Genomic DNA, 18,694 nt, shown 5'->3' on the forward strand with positions numbered 1-18,694 from the left:
ACCTTGAGAGAGACTCTTTACCTGTCCGAGCCCTGTTTCCTCATGGATAAGTGGAGCAGTAGATGGACACAGAGGTGCTCTGAGGGGTAAAGACAGGACAGAGTGTGGCTCCTGGAGAGTGCTGGTGCAGTGTGGGATGCCAGCCCTATCCCGGTCTCAGTGAGGGGTGGGTGGGTGCTGGGCCTGGCTCCCTGGGGCTGCTTGGAGCTACAGGGGCCTGCCTTCTTGGGGAACAAGGTGCAGGAAGGTTCTCCTACCCTGGGATTCCCATCAGCACACCATGAGCATGCTGGTCCTGTGTTTGTCCTTGGGGGTTCTGGTCCCCAGTCCCCTGGCATCGGAGCCCCAGCGGGATGCCCTGCAGCAGAGCAGGTGGGAGGCCGACCCGAGGTGCCAGGCTGGGGCCAGGAGCGGGCTGGGCCCGTCTGCGGCACGATGACTACTCCCGAGTCCATGTGTGTTTCCCGCGTACTCCTCTGTTCAGACCCTGCTTTGGGAGGAGAGCCTCTCCAGAGAAGCCAGCCTGGGAGGGGGCCCCTCCCGAGCTCTGCTGCCCGATCGTATTACTGCAGGGCAGAAACCCCAGCTCCGCTGACCTCGATCACCAGGAACCCAGCACAGCTTCGTGGCCAACAGCTCTCCCTGTGGTCACCCCCGCCGAAATCATCATAGCAGCCTTCAAAGCCCTCTCCCTCTCCCTGTCCCCCACCGCTCTGGGCCCTGTGCTCCCAGCCCCTCAGTACGCTGCCCCTGCCCATATGATAAGGGCAGATCGGTTTTCTCATTGGGTTTCTGGAGGCGGGGCACAGAGTCACTCCTGCCTCTTCCATGGCTCACCCAGTGATGGCTGGATAAAGGGGCGACTAGAGCGGAAAGTGCCAGTCTTTGAGTTACCAGGAGCTTTCCTGGCCAACAGAGGCACTCCTGTGTGTGTGTGCGCACGCGTGTCTGGGCGGGGGGGAGTGCGTACCTAATTGCCACTTCTGGGTCCAGGCTCTAGACCTCTTGCCTGGGGGGAGACGCTGTCTTCCAGGACATCCCCCCATCCTGTCCCAGGGAACTGGCCAGAAGATGGGGTGTGCATGCTAGCTCTGCTCATCAGGGCCTGGGGGACCCTGGGCAGCGAATGAGCAGAAGCCCCTTGTGGGCTGTCCCCTGGCAGGGGTAGACAGCGCCACCCCACCAGTCCTGTCCCGAGGGCCCATCCTAGTGAGACGGCAGAGTAGGCAAAGGGGAAAAGGCTTGTGCCAAGGCTAGGAGCTGGCCTACGGTGAGACTGTAGGGGTGATGAGTGAGGGGTGTGGGTCACACGGGGCCTTCCAGGAGCTTCGATTTCTGAGTCTTTTAAATACATGGAAGAAGGGGCGCCTGGGTGGCTCAGTCAGTTAAGCATGTGCCTTTGGCTTAGGTCATGATCCCAGGGTCCTGGATCGAGTTCCATATCCGGCTCCCTGCTCAGTGTGGAGCCTGCTTCTCCTGCTCCCTCTGTGCCTACCAGTCCGCCCACTTGTGCGTGCTCTCTGTCAAATAAATAAAATCTTAAATTTTTTTTTTATTTTTTTTAAATAAAATCAATACATTTTAAATAAGTAAAATTATTTTAGTATCAATTAATATAAATAAAATTGATAAAATTTTAAGAATTAATAAATTTTAAATAAATCTAAATTTTAAAAAAGATTTTATTTATTTGACAGAGAGACAGCAAGGGAGGGAACACAAGTGGGGGGAGCGGGAGAGGAGGAAGCAGGCTCCCCACCGAGCAAGGAGCCTAATGTGGGGCTCGATCCCCAGACCCTGGGATCATGACCTGCGCAGAAAGCAGATGCTTTACCCACTGAGCCACCCAGGTGCCCCTAAATAATGTCTTAAATAAATAAATGGAAGAACATGGTTCAGCTTTTTTTTTTTTTCCTTTGGTTTGTCAAATAGTTACCAAGCCCTTCCTGTGTTCCTGGGACTTGTCTGTGGGGTGGTGTGGCCGTGACTCTCACAGGGGGCAGGCTCCACGGGCCACGGTTGCCTCTCCACAGTGGGACAGTTCAGGTCACTGGCTTCCCTGGACACGGCCAAGCTCCCCTTGGCCACAGGTCCTCGTGGTGGCTCGCCCAGCGCCAGCTCGCAGGGGGCGCCTCGGGCAACTGGTCGGGTTGCCAGGCTGCATGGGGAACAGAGGCCCTCCTCCTCCGCTTGCTGTTCCCCTGGTGCCACCAACAGATTGGCTTTATCTCCCGCCCCAGGAGGGCCGTAGAGGGCGGCACCGTGCCAGGGTCCCTTCCTGGGACCCACTTCCGGCTGCATGCGGGAGCCATGGGGAGCCCTGGGGGACGGTGGTCAGGGGGCTGGCCGCGCCTTCCTCCCAGGACGGGGGCACCTGGCTCCGGAGGGGTGAGGAGGGCTGGGCCCAGGTCTGGTGCTCAGACTACAGGAGGGGAGAGCTTGGGAGCCATGAACACCAGAGGCCCTTCATATCTGCGTTCATGCGCTGGGAGCACTTTTCTTTTTCTGTGGAGATAAAATTCACATAACATAAAAACAAATCACTTTAAAGTGTACATTTCAGGGGTATTTAGTAGATACACAGTATTGGGTGACCACCACCCTTGTCTGGTTCCAGAGCGTTTTCATCACCCCAGAGGGAAACCTTGAATCCATTAAGAGGTCCCTCCCCATTCGCCCTCCTGCCAGCCCCTGACAGCCACCAGTTTGCTTTCTGTCTCTGCGGATTAGCGGATTCTGGATGTTTCATATAAAAGGAATCACATGTATGTGGCCTTTTGTGTCTGGCTTCTTTCAATCACCATAATACCTCTGAGCTTCATCCGTGTTGTCGCCCGTGTCAGGATTTCAGTTTTTTGTTTTTTGGGTTTTAAGTTTACTGCTTTATTTATTTAAAGATTAAATATTTTAATTTAATTTAATTTATTTTTATTTTTATATTTTATTTTATTTATTTAAAGATTATTTAAAGTTTACTTTTTTATTTATTTAAAGATTTTATATATTTATTTGACAGAAATCACAAGTAGGCAGAGAGACAGGCAGAGAGAGAGGAGGAAGCAGGCTCCCAGCTGAGGAGAGAGCCTGACACGGGGCTCGATCCCAGGACCCTGAGATCAGGACCTGAGCTGAAGCCAGAGGCTCAACTCACTGAGCCACGCAGGTGTCCCAACTTATTTATTCTTTTAGTAATTTCTACACTCAGCATGGGGCTCAAACCCTTGACCCCAGGTCAAAGAGCTGCTCTGTCTCCTGACTGAGCCCATCAGGCGCCCTGGGACTTCATTCCTTTTTATGCGAGCATAACACCTCCGTGCGTGGGTCTGCCACATCCTGTGTGTCCGTCCTGCAGGTGATGGACATCCGAGCTGTTGCGACTTTCTCGTTCTTGTGAATAGTGCTACTTGGAATATTTGGATACGGGTGCTCGTTTGGCTGCTTCTCTCATCCTTTTGCGTACTTTTGCGTACGTACCCAGGAGTGGGGTGGCTGAGTCAAATGGTAATTTTATGTTTAACTGTTTGAAGAACCACTAGCTTCTCTTCCACAGCGGCTGTGCCATTTCACATTCCCACGTCTCTCACAGGGTGCGAGGGTTCTAGTTTTCACGTCCTTGCCAAGACTTGTAATTTTCCCCTACTTGTTTTAAATTATAGCCATCCTAGTGGGTGTGAAGTGATGTCTCCATGTGGTTTGATTTCTGTGTCCCCGATAACTCATGGTTTGAGCATCTTTTTATGTGCTTGTTAGCCAGTCCTGTATCTTATTTGGAGAAGCGTCCATTCAGGTCCTTTGCCTATTTTTAAATTGTGTTGTTTCTCTTTGGGCTGCATAAATTCTTTATATATTCAGGACACTATCTTTATCAGGCATATGATTTGTAAATTGTTTCTCCCATTCTGTAGGTAGTCTTCACTACTCTTTTTAAAGATTCTTTTTGAAAGAAAAAATTTTATGTACTTATTTGAGAGAGAGACAGTGAGAGAGAGCATGAGAGGGAGAAGGTCAGAGGGAGCAGCAGACTCCCCATGGAGCTGGGAGCCCGATGTGGGACTCGATCCTAGGACCCTGGGACCATGACCTGAGCCTAAGGCAGACGCTTTACAGATTGGGCTGCCCAGACGCCCTAGTTTTCACTTTCCTGATAGCGTCCTGTGATCACAAAAGTTTTTCAGTTCTGATGTTCAGTTGATCTAGTTTTGCTTTTGATGTCACCTCTAGAAGTCTTTTGCCAAATCCAAGTTCAGGAAGATTTACTCCTCTGTTTCGTCCTAGAAGTTTTACAGTTTTTAGCGCTAATGTTTAGGTCATTGATCTAGTGGAGTGAGGCTTTAGTTGTGGTGTGAGGTAGGGGTCCAGTTTCATTCTCTCTCATGTGAACTTCCAGTTGTCCGTGTACCATTTCTCAAGATGATTTTCTTCCCATCGAATGCTCCCGGCACCCTTGTTGAATGTCAGGAGGGCCTGGCCGGCTCAGTTGGTGGACTGTGGGACTCCTGACTTCGGGGTTGTGAGTTCGGGCTCCACAGTGGGTGTAGAGATTACTAAAAACAACAACAACAAAAACTTAAGGGGGGTGCCTTTGTTCTTTCTCAAGGTGGTTTTGGCTTTCTGGAGGGCCTGGGACATTCCACCACATGCGTGCCGATGCTGGTGTCTGTACGCACAGTTTGTAGTTGTCTGTTTGATGAGCACAAAGGCATGTTACCAACATCACGAGAATTCACTCTTGGTACTTCCCCGCTTCTTGGAAGAAAGAGAGCATGATTCTCCAGAACCACATGCTGTTGTCACACCTGGGTCATTTCACGTTGTCACACCTGCACCCTCACGTCCCCCGCCCCCCATCGTCCTCTGTAGCTTGTGAAAAGGTTTTCATGATCTGGAACCGTCATGAGAGGACCAGAGGAAACGCTTTTGCCAAGCAGACGACAGATGGCATGTCTGTCCTGCCGCCCCCCACTAGGACCTTGGTGGCTTATTGGTCTGTCCTGTTTCTGGTGCTGCCAAGCTTCACCATGTGGCTGGGGTTGGGGGCAGCGTGTCCTGCACTTGTTGAATGAAGGAGCAGGACTGGTGGTGGCGGCAGCTTGTGGATGCCGTGATCCCTGTGTGCTGGGCCCAGTGCCTGCCCCACCTTTAGCCCCATTTGATGGATGAGAAAACCAAGGCTCAGGGAGACGGAGTGACCTGCCCAAGTCCTACAGGGAGCAGTGCGGGTGGGGCACGGGCCCAGGCCGTCTGGCTTCAGTGGCTGCGCTCATAATCCCGGCGTCGCATCACTACGAGAGGGAAAGGAGTCCGGTGAAGGAACAGAGGCACCCCCAGAAATTCTTTCTTGACCCCCAGCCACCCCGCTCAGGGGTGAAGGCCCACTGTCCCCCCATGTAACAGAGCAGAATTGGTGCATTCCCACAAGACTCCCTCAGCGGGGCCTATAGGCGACCCAGCGCAGTGCCACCGTATGACCCAGGGCCTGGGCCCCAGGAGCTGCTTCGTGAGGGAACGTCCTGGCAGAGGTGCCCCCAGGCTGGGAGGTCCTGCTTGGGCCCATGGTGCCTGGCCACCCCTTACCTTACTCTCAGCCTTGGTCCCTCCGTGCACAGCCCTCCTGTCCATTGGCCACGCGTTGTCCCGCCTTCCCCGGCCATCCCCTCTTCCTCGGCCTGGGCCATGCGGGCGGGCCCATGAGGCAGGCGCTCCCTGAGTGGGCTGTTGGGTACCCCCGAAGCATCCTGGGGGGCCGTGACGAGAGGGAGGTGGGGGGGCCGGGACACGACTTGCACAAATTCGGCGGGCGGGGAGCCTCGCTCGGCTGGCCCTAGGAGCTGCTGGCTCATGCGCACCTCTCTCCTCCCGCAGATGAGGACGTGTGTGTGTTCAAGTGCTCGGTGTCCCGGGAGACGGAGTGCAGCCGCGTGGGCAAGCAGTCCTTCATCATCACGCTGGGCTGCAACAGCGTCCTCATCCAGTTCGCCACGCCGAACGGTACGTGACCCTTTGTCCTGCCGGCGCTTGACCCGAGGGGGACCTGGAGCCTGGTGGAACCGCGGCCCATCCCTCTGTCCCAGGTCGCCGTCACAGATGATGCCCATGCGGATCAGTGTCCGTTGTCACTGCCCGGACCATTCCGCCCCAGACCATCCCTTGCTGAATCCTTTGGGCCCTTCTTGGCTCGGCTCATACAGCCATTCCTTCAAGAGGCCTGTCCCCGACCACCTGGCTGCCCCCCAGGGCTCATGGAGGAGCCCTTGGGGGGCTTTCTGGGACCTGGGCGTCCTAGAAGTGGAGGAGGGGGCAAGACATGGTCCCGAGGCACAGAGCCCTGTTCCGAGTGCACAGAGAAGCCACGGGAGGGTTCTAAGCAGACTCTTTTTGGGGTTGCTAGATACAGGCTTCCCGAGGAAGGCTTGGTGGTCTCCATGCCACCGCTGGTGGCTCGTGGTGATGAGGTGCCTGGAGCTGGAGAGCGCGTGAAGGTGTGGCAGCCCAGCCTGGTCACCGTCACCGATGCCCAGGAGCCCCCAGCTGTCCTGGTGCCACTGGAGGAGGAGGTGGCGGGGGAGGGGGATAGAGGAAGCAGCCTGGTGACTGACCCCCTCCCCACAGAGGCAACCCCCCGCTCTGTTCCCCTGCCTGCACAGACAGCCCCGAGTCTGCCTTTAAACCGGTCTAGTCCTGCCAGTCTGATCCTGCTCTGGATACTTAGTTGACTTTTTTCCCTTTTTTTTTTTTTTTGTTTAAAGATTTTATGTATTTATTTGACAGATCACAAGTAGGCAGAGAGGCAGGCAGAGAGAGAGGAGGAAGCAGGCTCCCTGCTGAGCAGAGAGCCCGATGTGGGGCTTGATCCCAGGACCCTGGGATCATGACCTGAGCCGAAGGCAGAGGCTTTAACCCACTGAGCCAACCAGGCGCCCCAACTTTTTTCCCTTTTAATTCTCTCAGTTTTTTGAATCGAGGTAAAGTACAGGTAGCGAAAATGTGCCACTTGCGAGGCACAAGGGCCGAGCGCGGGGCCCTCCCGTGTGCTTCCGCTGCTGTGCGGCTGCCCTGCTGTCCGCCTCTAGGACTTCATCTGCCCAGGCTGCGCGCCTGCAGTCTTTAAAAGCTTGCCTTACAGATTCTGTTCTGCTTTGAAAACGCTGTGTTCAAAGACACATGGGGAACTTGGCCCTCGTGACCATTTTGAATGTACGGTCCCGGGGCAGCAATTACCTTTACGTTGTGGATCAGCCCCCCCGCCCCCCGCTGCACCCCACACAGACCCCGCCGGGAGCCGCCGGGTGCACTCGCTGTTATTTGGCTGGGGCAGACCCGCAGGCCTTGACCGTGGCTCGGCGGGTACGCGTCCTCCCGAGGCTTCGGCCCGGCTCGTCCCTGCCGGCCACACAGAGCATATGGGACGCCGGCCTTCTTGTGGCGGCCGCCAAGGGGCAGGTTGGGCTGGCTGCCTTCTCCAGTCTCAACACTGGGAAAGAGCAATTGCCAGGCTCGAGTGCTCAAAGGGAAGAGCTGGGGTGTGCACTTAGACCGCCCCCCGAGATGCCCACGCATGACCTGGCTTTCCCCTTCCAGATTTCTGTTCTTTCTATAACATCTTGAAAACCTGTCGGGGCCACACCCTGGAGCGGTCGGTGTTCAGCGAGCGCACCGAGGAGTCCTCTGCCGTACAGTATTTCCAGGTGGGTACCCGTCACCCCCCCAGCCAGGCTGTCACCACCGGGTGGCCCCTGGGAGGCCGTGCGGTGCAGGGCGGGCCTACCCGGGTTCTCGTCCCGGCTCTGCCCCTCGCTGGCCACGTAACATTGGGCAGGTGTCCTTCACTTGCGGGGCCTCAGTTTCCTCATCTGTGAGACGGAGATGCTAGGGCCTGCCTAGGAGGGTTGCTGGAAGCATGTGAGTGCAGGTGGAGCTCGGGACCACAAGCGCTCAGAGTCACAGGAGCACGGTCACACCAACCCCGTGCTGTAGGTCAGGCCCGGGTCCAAGCTCTTTGACGTGCACAGAGGCACTTGATCCTCCCAACAACTCTAGGAGGTAAGTACTATTATTGTCCCCATTTTACAGATGAGAAAACTGAGGCTCAGAGAGGTTAAATGACTTGCTCCAAGTCACACAGCTATTATGCAACAGAGCCAACACGGGAAGCCAGGTCTGCCTGATGCCAAAGCCCGTGGCCCGGCGCAGGTGCCACGCTGCCTCCCGCTCGCCCGTTGTCTCACAGAGAGACCCCGCACCACCTCACCTGTCTGGCGCCCTGAGTTCTAGGGCTCTGTTTTGATCGACAACTCTGCTTCGTTGGGGACCCTAAGATGGGGCAGGCCGCTCCCCCATCCCAGGACCCCTTCCTTGGCACATTCTGACTTCTGCTGGGCTGGTGTCCAGGTCCAGGCAGCACCCGGCTGCCTACTTCGGCCGTGGTGACGGTGGCGGTGTCCTTCCCGGGGGCCACTCTGGCTTTCTGCTTCCTTCCCTGGAGTGACCAGCAGCTGCCAGCAGGGCCCGGCTCGGTGGAGGGGGTGCAGCTTCCTGAGGGAGGTTCGTGCCCCAGTGGGCCCTCCTCTGTCACAGGGCCTGCCGGGGCCTCGGCCATCTGCGCTGCCACGTGCCTTGTGCCATTGGCCTGTCTCTGTTCCAGTTCTATGGCTACCTGTCCCAGCAGCAGAACATGATGCAGGACTACGTGCGGACGGGCACCTACCAGCGCGCGATCCTGCAGAACCACACAGACTTCAAGGACAAGGTGAGCGGGCCTGGCACCCGCCGGCGGAGCCCGGCCTCCCTCCGCTGTCCTAAGCGCCTCTTCCCTCTGGCTTTGAGCCGTGGTGCTATGTCCTCGGCCCTGATTACGTTTTTCTTTGCTCGTTGATTTGATCTTTAATTTTTTTTCTTATTACAAAAGCTAACTGCTTTTTGTGTAAAAAAATAAAGTAACCTGGTGTATATGATGTAGGCAGGGAAAAGCCTCTGTCAGTTTACTGCAAACCCACCGCTGCCACCAGTCAGGGACCCCCCCACTTCTAGCAGCGTATGCATTTTTAATTTAGTTAATTCAGTAGTTTACAAAACAAGATCTATTCTGTAGGCTCTTCATGTAAAACACTTTCTTCCACCTAATGCTACACCTTGGACATACTAGTAAGTCACGTGGATACACTGTAATTTATCTAGTTACTGTCCTAGTTGCTTTAGAAATCTCTTTTCTCTGGGGCCCCTGGGTGGCTCAGTTGGTTAAGTGCCTGCCTTTGGCACAAGTCATGATCCTGGAGTCCCGGGATCGAGTCCCACATCGGGCTCCCTGCTCAGCAGGGAGTCTCCTTCTCCCCCAGATCCTCCACTTTTCGTGCTTTCTCCCTCTCTCAAATAAATAAATAAAATCTTAAAAAAAAAAACCAAAACTCTTTTAAAAAAAGAAAAATCTTTTTACTCTTACCAAGTAGCATATACTCATGATTAGAAAGAAAGACAGGAACCTCGCTGACTCAGCCAGTGGCACCTGTATGTGACTCTCAAGCTCAGGATCATGAGCAGATCTCTCGACCCCCGGCCCCGACAGTCCCAGTGCCCCGACTGGGTGCCCCTGCTGGGCTTGCTGCTATCTGCAGAGCAGGTCTGCTCCAGAAAGCTCATGCGCGGCGCCCCCAGAAATGCTGCCTTGATTCGGCCCCTAAGGGAGCAGTCGGTCCAGTCCCGGGTTAGGACAGCCAGCCACACGCAAGCCTGGGCTCTTCTGAGGGTCCACATCCTGGGGGCCGAGTGGCCCTTGGGGTGCCGGGCAGCTTCCCCGCCCCAGCTGAGCCGTCAGCATACAGCCCAGAGATCCTGCACCGACCCCACGACAGCCCCCCTCAGGGCTCCTTTCCTGCCTGTGCGAGCTGCTGAGGTCCCGGAGGGACACCTTTTCACGTCTGCAGAGGACCACAGCCCTTGGCCCAACGAGTCAAGAGATGTGCGCTTGGGCCGAGTGGAGCCTTCCCTGGGCACTGCTCCTGTTGCTGGGATGCCCTGCAGGGTCAGGGGTCAGGGCCACCCCTTCCTGCCCCATATGTAGGTCTGGCTGGTCTGCCCTGAGCCTTAGCAGTTGCACGGCAAGACTCAGGGGTGTCCTTGGCGAGTGCTCGCTCCCAGAGGAGTTCCAGGCCTGCTCGTGACCACCCGGTGTCTGCAGTGCTGTGTAGACCGATCACAGCTCAATCCCTTCCTTTCTGAATCTGGCCTGAGAGTGTCACGGTCTGAACAGCCTAGCAGTCTTCAGAAACCCCCCCCCCCGCCACCCTCGGATCCAAATGAGGGGCTCGCACGCGTCCAAGTGGCTCTCAGAAACCAGCCGCAGGCGCGGCCAGCCGGGGCTGCAGGGCCCAGAGTGCACCCGGCAGCGGGGGCCCCGACGGAGCGAGCACCCCGGGCAGGCTCGTCCCTTGCGATCACCGTCCGCTTCACTGGTGCCGTGTTCTCCCTGCCCCCTCCTCCTCCAGATCGTTCTTGACGTTGGCTGTGGCTCTGGGATCCTCTCGTTTTTCGCCGCCCAAGCTGGAGCGAGGAAGATCTACGCGGTGGAAGCCAGCACCATGGCCCAGCACGCAGAGGTCAGCAGCCCGCCGTGACCCCGGCCTGGCCTCGCCCTGGAGCTGTGTGCCTCTCCCCGCCTGCGGAAGCCGGCCCTGCCAGGGCACGTGCTCCCCGGGGACGCTGCTTCTCTGTGGTCTCTTGTGTCTAGAACCTACTGGCTGAGGGAGGGAGGGGCTGGGCCTGAGGTGCTGTGTCCTCCAGGACAGGGCCCGGGCCCGTCTGCTGTCTTCAGAGGCTGCACAGCCTCCTGATTCAGGGGGTGGACTGTCCCGGCGAGTGGCCCTGCTCTGAGCCCCACCCCCCACATTTGTGCAGTGTGGGGAGCAACAGGGTTTTGTTTTCTTTTCTCCTTTCCGAGCCCTGAAACCTTCATTCGCAAGGTTCAGAAGCTAAAAGCTGCAGAGGGTAAACAGCAGATGGTCACCCCGCGCCCCCAGCCCGCAGGGGCCCCCACCCCGCAGGAGCCGGAGAGACCTGTGTGCAAGGTCTCCCGAGCTGTCCCGGGTTCCGCGCGCTGGCGGGTGTCCTCCTGTGACACAGCCCAGCACACGTGGTGCTCTGCTCCCGGACAGCCTGTCTGGGATGGTCTGTGTTCCCACAGGACGAGCTTCCTCACTGTCGCGAGTGGCTTCAGAGCATCTCTTGGCCCGGAGGGCGGTGTGGGGGGAACGAGAAGGGGGGACCACTGTTTGTCGCCATCGACCTTGGGTCCACTCTGTGATCTTTGCGGTACAAACACCTCCTGCGCCAAATCCTGACGCACGTGTCCGCTCTGTGCTGTGTGGTCCCATCTGTAGGACACGTGCTTAGCACTGGAATCACTAGGTTGGGTGCGTCCAGGTTTAGCTTTGGTGACTATAGCAAAGCCTGCTCGTCCTGTCTCCTCTCATCAGCTTTTGTCCTTGAAGGGGAGAGGTGACCTCAGGGCTGGAGCCGGAGTTAGCGCCCGACGGGCCGTGGCTGCTGATGGCTGTGGTTAGGACACCAACATGGAGGCAGCAGATTGGCGGCCGCGCGTGTGTCGCAGCCGTCCCCTCAGAAGAGGGGTCTGGGAACGACCCATGGTGTGGCTGGGGGCAGAAGTCCCCATGACCCCTCTAGAACCCCTCCCTCCCCCCCACCCACAGGTCTTGGTGAAGAGTAACAACCTCACGGAGCGCATCGTGGTCATCCCCGGGAAGGTGGAGGAAGTCTCGCTCCCTGAGCAGGTGGACATCATCATCTCGGAGCCCATGGGCTACATGCTCTTCAACGAGCGCATGCTTGAGAGCTACCTCCATGCCAAAAAGTACCTGCGGCCTGGGGGTGAGTGTCCCTGCTGGCGCGGGCGGCAGCTGGGCCGGGGTCCCGCAGAGCCCCTGGCTGCTGCCTGGTCCGATTGTGGTTCCTGACCCTGCCTGCCTGTGTCAGCGGCCTGTGGGGCCGGGGACATCTAGGCCTTTACCCCTGAACCCCACCCGACCCCAGCTGGCTGTGGCTTCACGAGTCCTGGGCCAGACATCTGCCAGCCCGGCCCGAGTACAGAGCCCCCTGCTCCAACCCCAGGTCCCCAGAGACTACCACAGATGACAGGGGGGAATCTGTGCCCTGGTGTCATGGGGACCTGTGTGGCTGGGAATGGGGGTTGCGGTAGGTCCAGAGGTGTTCTGCGGTGGCCGCCTTCCTGGGGAGGCCGCCTTCTGTCTTCATCCCAGCACCACAGACCTCACCATGGCTTGGCAGGCCCCCGAGCTCCTCTTGAGCCGGGGAGTCAAAGGAGGGCGTTCGTATGTGTTTGCGGGTGGGCCGGGGGCTCCCGGGTATCAGGGAGCAGCTGTCTGTGTCACTGTGCCTTCCTCTCCATGCGGCTGGGTCACGGGCTGTTCAGATCTCCTTATCTGGGTCACTGGGGGTCTGTGCGTGGCCGCCACGAACATCTGCCGGTGTGTCCCATTTCCGGGCATGGTTTGGGGTTTGTGTATGTATCTCGAGTGTTTCTGTACAAGTAGGAGGTTGTGTGTGTGTGTGCACATGCGTGCGTGTAGCCTGGGAGGACCGTGGCCAGGAGGACTGGCAGGACCCTTGGGGACCAGGGTGCTTCTCTGGGGGAAGCACCACTTTGGTCCTCAGGCCTCCTTGGATCTGGGCTGCAGGGCCCGGCCTTGGGCTCCGCCCCTGGGGGAAGGGCGTGGGCAGCGCCTCCCGCAGCCGTGGCCTGTGTCACGCCTCTGAGCGGGAAGCCAGGCCACGTGGGGGGTTATCCTGGACCCGCTCTCCTCCCTTTGTGTCCTGAGCTGAGCTGGCTGGGGTGGGGGCGCCCCAGCAGAGTGGGCTCCTCTTAGAGGATGTCAGCCCCGATGGGGCTCCAGCTCTGGTGGCCCCGGCGGCTCACGCGGTTGTCAAGCAGCCTGTCCACTAGGAGGCTCGGGGCCGGCACCCCCCACCCCACCCTCCGCTCTCAGCCTGCACACGGTTTGTCCCACCTCCGGATGCTCCGTGGCGGGCTGAAGGGAATCCCCTCCCCAGCCAAATACCTTGAGGTGCTCTCAGAGCAGGCCCCCTTGGCCCCGCTGCCCCAGGGCGGTAGCCGTGTCCTCCTGGCAGACGGCCTGGAGTGTGGCCTCCGAGCCCGAGTCGCGTGCGCCCCTCCCCCATCCCAGCGGCTTCAGCTGAGCCTGTAGCCCGTCAAGAAGGCAGAGTCCTGCCTCCAGGCCCCCCTCGCCTGCATAGGAGGGAGGGAGGCCCACATCTGGAGACCAGGTGACCCAGGGCCTGAGTTCCCCAGGCTGGTGGGGCCTCCTGAGCCCTGGTGCTCGCTGCCGCTGGCTCATCGGGCTGTTCACCGAATCAGTCCAAGGCAGGACCCTGCCCTCCCGCCCCTTCCCCTTTCAGGCCATGTCGCAGACCGGGGCAGCCCAGTGGCCCCCTGTACGCCAGAGCTTGGGTTCAGTGAAACCCTCCGCCCAGCCTCTGGTGTCATCTGAGGGCCAGACAGTGTAGCCAAGGCCTCACCTTTACTCTGTCCAGAGAGCTTTGCCGCACCTTCCCTGGCTGCGCGCCTGTCCGTGGACGACGGCACCCGCGAGACCCCGCCTGGCGGACAGCGCGGGGACCCGGAGGCCTGCCTGTGCGCCCCAGGCCCCGCTTGCTTGCCCCTGAGGCTTTGGCAGGTGCCTTCCTAGCTCCTCGCCCTAGTCGTGGAACAGTAGGACAGGCCTTCCTGCCTCCCTGGCTGGCTGTCCGAGTGTAACGAGTCTGTGCGCGTCTAATGTTCATCTTGGCTCGGGGGAGAGAAGGTGCTCACGACCTCTGTGTCGTGCGGACATGCCAGTGAATGAGAGAGAGGCTGGGCGGTCCCAGGCTTGGGCATCGTGGGGCCATTTGGAAGCTCTGCCAGGCCCGTTGGGATGCTCCGCGCTGACGGCAGCACCCCTCCCTGCCCCCACCCCCAGGAAACATGTTCCCCACCATTGGTGACGTCCATCTCGCACCCTTCACGGATGAGCAGCTCTACATGGAGCAGTTCACCAAGGCCAACTTCTGGTGAGTGTGACCTGGGCGTCCTGCCTTCTCAGGGACAGCCCGCTTCTCGCTCTCTCCTCATCCTCAGTAGGACCTGAAAGACTTGGGCTGGATGAGGGCCAGCTGGGAGAAAAGGCAGCCTGCCCCACCTGTCTCTCCTGCTGCTGGTGACCTTGCTGTGGGGCATGGGGGCTTTCTGCAGGTACCAGCCATCTTTCCATGGAGTGGACCTGTCAGCCCTCCGAGGTGCTGCGGTGGACGAGTATTTCCGGCAGCCTGTGGTGGTGAGTGGGGCACCCAAGGCACTGTTGCAGTTAGCACTGGGCATGGCCCTCCTCTGGGGTGACAAGAGGAGGCCATGGTCTTTCCTGTCAGGCCTTGTGCAAGCTGTGCAGCCCTAGGAAAGCCACTGTCCCCGCTGAGTTCTTGCTTCGGCTGCGACACAGAACTCTCACGTAGGAATGTCGGGGGAAAGTGGCAGTGCATGGAGAGTGTTTCACGCGCAGTAAGCATGCGGGATGCGCCGGCTGCTGCGGGCCTGGTTCCTGGTGAACTGATTTTAATTGGTTTTAATCGAGATTTTTGAACTGACCCAGATCCGTGGTTCAAAAATCAAAAAAATATAAAACTGAAAAGTGTATAGGCAGACAATATTTTTTGTGTATCTTTTCGGAAGTTTTATATCTAAATGTGCATATACAAATATGTGTATATGTATAAATACACACACACACAAATACATCCATATGTATATAATCCTCCTCAAAATATAGCATAATCAACATACTCTTTTTCTTCCTATGGTCAGAGAACATACACTGTATGTTCCTTTGAAATTTGTCTACCGTTGCTTTATACCCACTTACATGGTCTCTTTTGGTTAAAGTTCTGTGTGTACTTGATAAAAATGTGTATTTATCACGTGTCGAGTACAGTGTTATATTGTCAGGCCACATTAGTTAATCATGTTGGTCAAATCTTGTCTGTCTCCTAATGTTGGGTGGTGGAGGGAAGGTTCTGCTTTTCCTATTGCCGATTGTAGATTTCCCATTCCTGAGTTTTTGCTTTATGTTTTTAGGCACTAATTTATTAGGTGCATACAGGTTAGGATTATTGTATCTTCCTCTTAGATTTATCCTTTTGTCATCATAAAAAATGTTCCCTTTTTTCTCTCAAGTAGTACTAGTTGCCCTAAAGCTCCCCACCCCCATTTTTTTTTCTTTTTCCTGTTAGTAGTTCAGCTACCTTGGCTTTCTTTTTGGTTAATCTTCATACAGTTTATGTTTTTCCATTTTTCTATTTTCAACCTTTCTGTGTCCTTATTACTTAAGGTTTGTTTTGTGGAAGCAGCACATATTTGGGATTTGTTTTTTAACCAGACTGACATTTTTTGTCTTTTGATTGCAACATTGAGACCATTTTACATTTGATGTGATTACTGGTCTTTATGGGTATAAATTTCTCATCTTTTTAAAATTCATTCTAAATTTTTAAAAAAAAAATTATTATTGTTTCCCCCCACTTGATGTTTTTCACTAGTTTTGGGAGACTCTTGGGCACTGTCTCTTTAAACACTACCTCTGCCCTATTCTCTTTCTTCTCCTAAGACCTTTTATCTCAGATGATTCTTACACTCTTTTCTGCATTTTCCATCCTTTTTTTCTCTAATTGCTTCATTTTCGTATTTCCTCCTGATTCGTCTTCCAGTTCCAGTCTTCTCTTTGCTGTTTAAGCTGATTTTCTAATTCCTTTTTTTAAAAAAGATTTTATTTATCTGTTTGATGGAGAGATTGAGATCACAAGTAGGCAGAGAGGCAGTTGGGGGTGGAGAAGCAGGCTCTCTGCTCGCTGAGGAGAGAGCCCCATGTGGGGCTTGATCCCAGGACTCTGAGACCATGACCTGAGCTGAAGGCAGAGGCTTAACCCACTGAGTCACCCAGGCACCCCTGATTTTCTAATTCTTTTTTTTTTTTATATTTTATTATTTTTTTTTAAACTTAGCTCCTTTAATATGGAGAAGTTTTTTTTTTTTTTTTAAGATTTTATTTATTTATTTGACAGAGAGAGATCACAAGTAGGCAGAGAGGCAGGCAGAGAGAGAGAGAGGAGGAAGCAGGCTCCCCGCTGAGCAGAGAGCCCGATGTGGGACTCGATCCCAGGACCCTGAGATCATGACCTGAGCCGAAGGCAGCGGCCTAACCCACTGAGCCACCCAGGTGCCCCAATATTTTATTTATTTAACAGAGAGACAGAGAGAGATCACAAGCAGGCAGAGAGGCAGGCCGAGAGAGGGGGGGGGAAGCAGGCTCCCCGCTGAGCAGAGAGCCCGATGCAGGGCTCAATCCCAGGACCCTGAGACCATGACCTGAGCCGAAGGCAGAGGTTTTACCCACTGAGGCACCCAGGCGCCCCTGATTTTCTAATTCTTAATTTCAGTTCCAGGATCTCATTTTGCTTTTTTCTTAATCTGTGTTCTCTGAAATTCATTTTTTCTACCTTTTTTTTCCTTGTACATCTCTAAGTTTCTGGTCACTTTTAGTATGTAGGTGCTAAGTATACTTCTCTTTTTTGTTTACTCTCAGTTTTTTCTTCTCATCCTTTGGTTCTCTCAGTATACCTGCTTATTGGATGCCAGAATGAAATATGGAGGCTCTGGATGATGTTTTCCCTCTCAAGGATTTGTTTTTCTTAAGGCAATTAGCCATATAGATAGATCACCTTGGCCTTTTCAGGCATTTGACATATTTTGAGGCTGCTTTTCAGACTCGACTTTTGCTGGGCTATTTCTTTTTTTAAAGATTATTTATTTATTTATTTCACAGAAAGAGAGAGAGATAGAGAGATAGAGAGATCACAAGCAGACAGAGAGGCAGGCAGAGAGAAGGGGAAGCAGGCTCACTGCTGAGCAGAGAGCCCGATGCGGGGCTCGATCCCAGGACCCTGAGATCATGACCTGAGCCGAAGGCAGAGGCTTAACCCACTGAGCCACCCAGGCGCCCCTGCTGGGCTATTTCTTGGCTGCTTATAGGGCAATGGTTTTTAAGCATTTTGGTCTCAGGTGACCTGTTCACATTCTTAAAAATGGAGGATCCCAAAGAGCTTGTGTTAGTGTTCTAGCTATTGCTACACTGTCAGTATCTCTTGGTATTAAAAATAAAGTCCAAGATAGGGAGCCTGGGTGGCTCAGTCGGTGGAGCATCCGACTCTTGACCTCACCTCAGATCTTGATCTCAGGATTGTGAGTTCAAGCCCTGAAAAAAAAAATCAAGCCTAAAAAATACATGTTTTAAAATAACAAGCCCATTACATGTTAACATAAATAGTATTTTTTAAAAGATTTTATTTATTTATTTGATAGACAGAGATCACAAGTAGGCTGAGAGGCAGGCAGAGAGAGAGGAGGAAGCAGGCTCCCTGCTGAGCAGAGAGCCCGATGCGGGGCTCGATCCCAGGACCCTGGGATCACAACCTGAGCGGAAGGCAGCGGCTTAACCCACTGAGCCACCCAGGTGCCCCCATAAATAGTATTTTTTTAAAAGATTTTATTTATTTGACAGAGGGAGAGAGAGAACAAGCAGGGGGAGTGGCAGGTAGAGGGAAAGGGAGAAGCAGGCTCCCCACAGAGTAGGGGGAGCCCAACGTCGGACTCAGTCCTAGGACTCTGGGATCATGACCTGAGCCAAAGGTAGTCGCTTAACTGACTGAGCCACCTACGTGCCCAACATACATAGTAATCTTTAAGTAAAAAACGATTTTCCAAAACTTTTCAGTGAGAACAATTGGCTTTTTTTAAAAGATTTTTTTTTAAACATTTTATTTATTTATTTGACAGAGAGATTGAGAGAGATTACAAGTAGGCAGAACAGCAGGCAGAGGGAGACAGAGGAGCAGGCTCCCTGCTGAGCAGAGAGACCGATGTGGGGCTCCATCCCAGGACCCTGGGATCATGACCTGAGCCAAAGGCAGCTGCTTAACCAACTGAGCCTCCCGGGTGTCCCTTTTAAGATTTTTATCTATTTGAGAGACAGAGGCAGAGATAGCAAGAGAGAGCATGAGCGGGGAGGGGAGGGAGAATTAGGCCACCCACTGAGCAGGGAGCCCAATGTGGGGCTCGATCCAAGAACCGAAGGATCATGACCTGGGCCGAAGGCCGATGCTTAACCAGCTGAGCCACCCAGGCGCCCCACAGTTGGCATTTTTAATTTGCAAATCTCTTTAATGTTTGGCTTAATAGAAGACAGTTGGATTCTACTTCTGTGTTCAGTTGGTAAATGAACCAAAGAAAAAGGCAGAAAACATCTTAGTACTATCATGAAAATAGTTTTGACCTTGCGAGTGCTTTGGAAGGGACCACATTTGGGGAACTGCTGCTTTAGGGCCCGGCAGTCAGTGGTCTCAGTGCAAGCCTGGTGGCTGCTTCATGAGGGCTCCTCGTCCAGCACTCATGTGCGGCTGAACCTCCCCCTGGTCTATGAGCGTCTTCCGAGTGGCTCCTGCGTGAGTTCTCCGCCTCTCAGCCCCAGGCCTGTGCAGCTCGGGAACTGGCCCACACCGCGGAGTGGGATCCCGTGCAGAATGCCCATCTCCTGTTTCTGCATTTCCCTTTTGTTCGTTTCTGGAG

The 18,694-nt window shown here is 55.0% G+C and overlaps 1 protein-coding gene across 2 annotated transcripts in view; it reads left to right on the plus strand.

The window, feature by feature from the left end:
• Window positions 1-18,694, plus strand: part of CARM1 (coactivator associated arginine methyltransferase 1) — a 41,105-nt gene that overhangs the window by 18,468 nt on the left and 3,943 nt on the right. For both annotated transcript variants that reach the window (XM_059159989.1, XM_059159988.1), the window contains exons 2-8: window positions 5,863-5,988; window positions 7,579-7,685; window positions 8,642-8,746; window positions 10,479-10,589; window positions 11,700-11,877; window positions 14,004-14,094; window positions 14,276-14,357. In XM_059159989.1, the coding sequence (XP_059015972.1) occupies window positions 5,863-5,988; window positions 7,579-7,685; window positions 8,642-8,746; window positions 10,479-10,589; window positions 11,700-11,877; window positions 14,004-14,094; window positions 14,276-14,357 (800 nt within the window). The remainder of the gene's footprint in view (window positions 1-5,862; window positions 5,989-7,578; window positions 7,686-8,641; window positions 8,747-10,478; window positions 10,590-11,699; window positions 11,878-14,003; window positions 14,095-14,275; window positions 14,358-18,694) is intronic.

The sequence above is a fragment of the Mustela lutreola genome, chromosome 2 (genome assembly GCF_030435805.1).
Source record: "Mustela lutreola isolate mMusLut2 chromosome 2, mMusLut2.pri, whole genome shotgun sequence".
Taxonomy (NCBI): Eukaryota; Metazoa; Chordata; class Mammalia; order Carnivora; family Mustelidae; genus Mustela; species Mustela lutreola.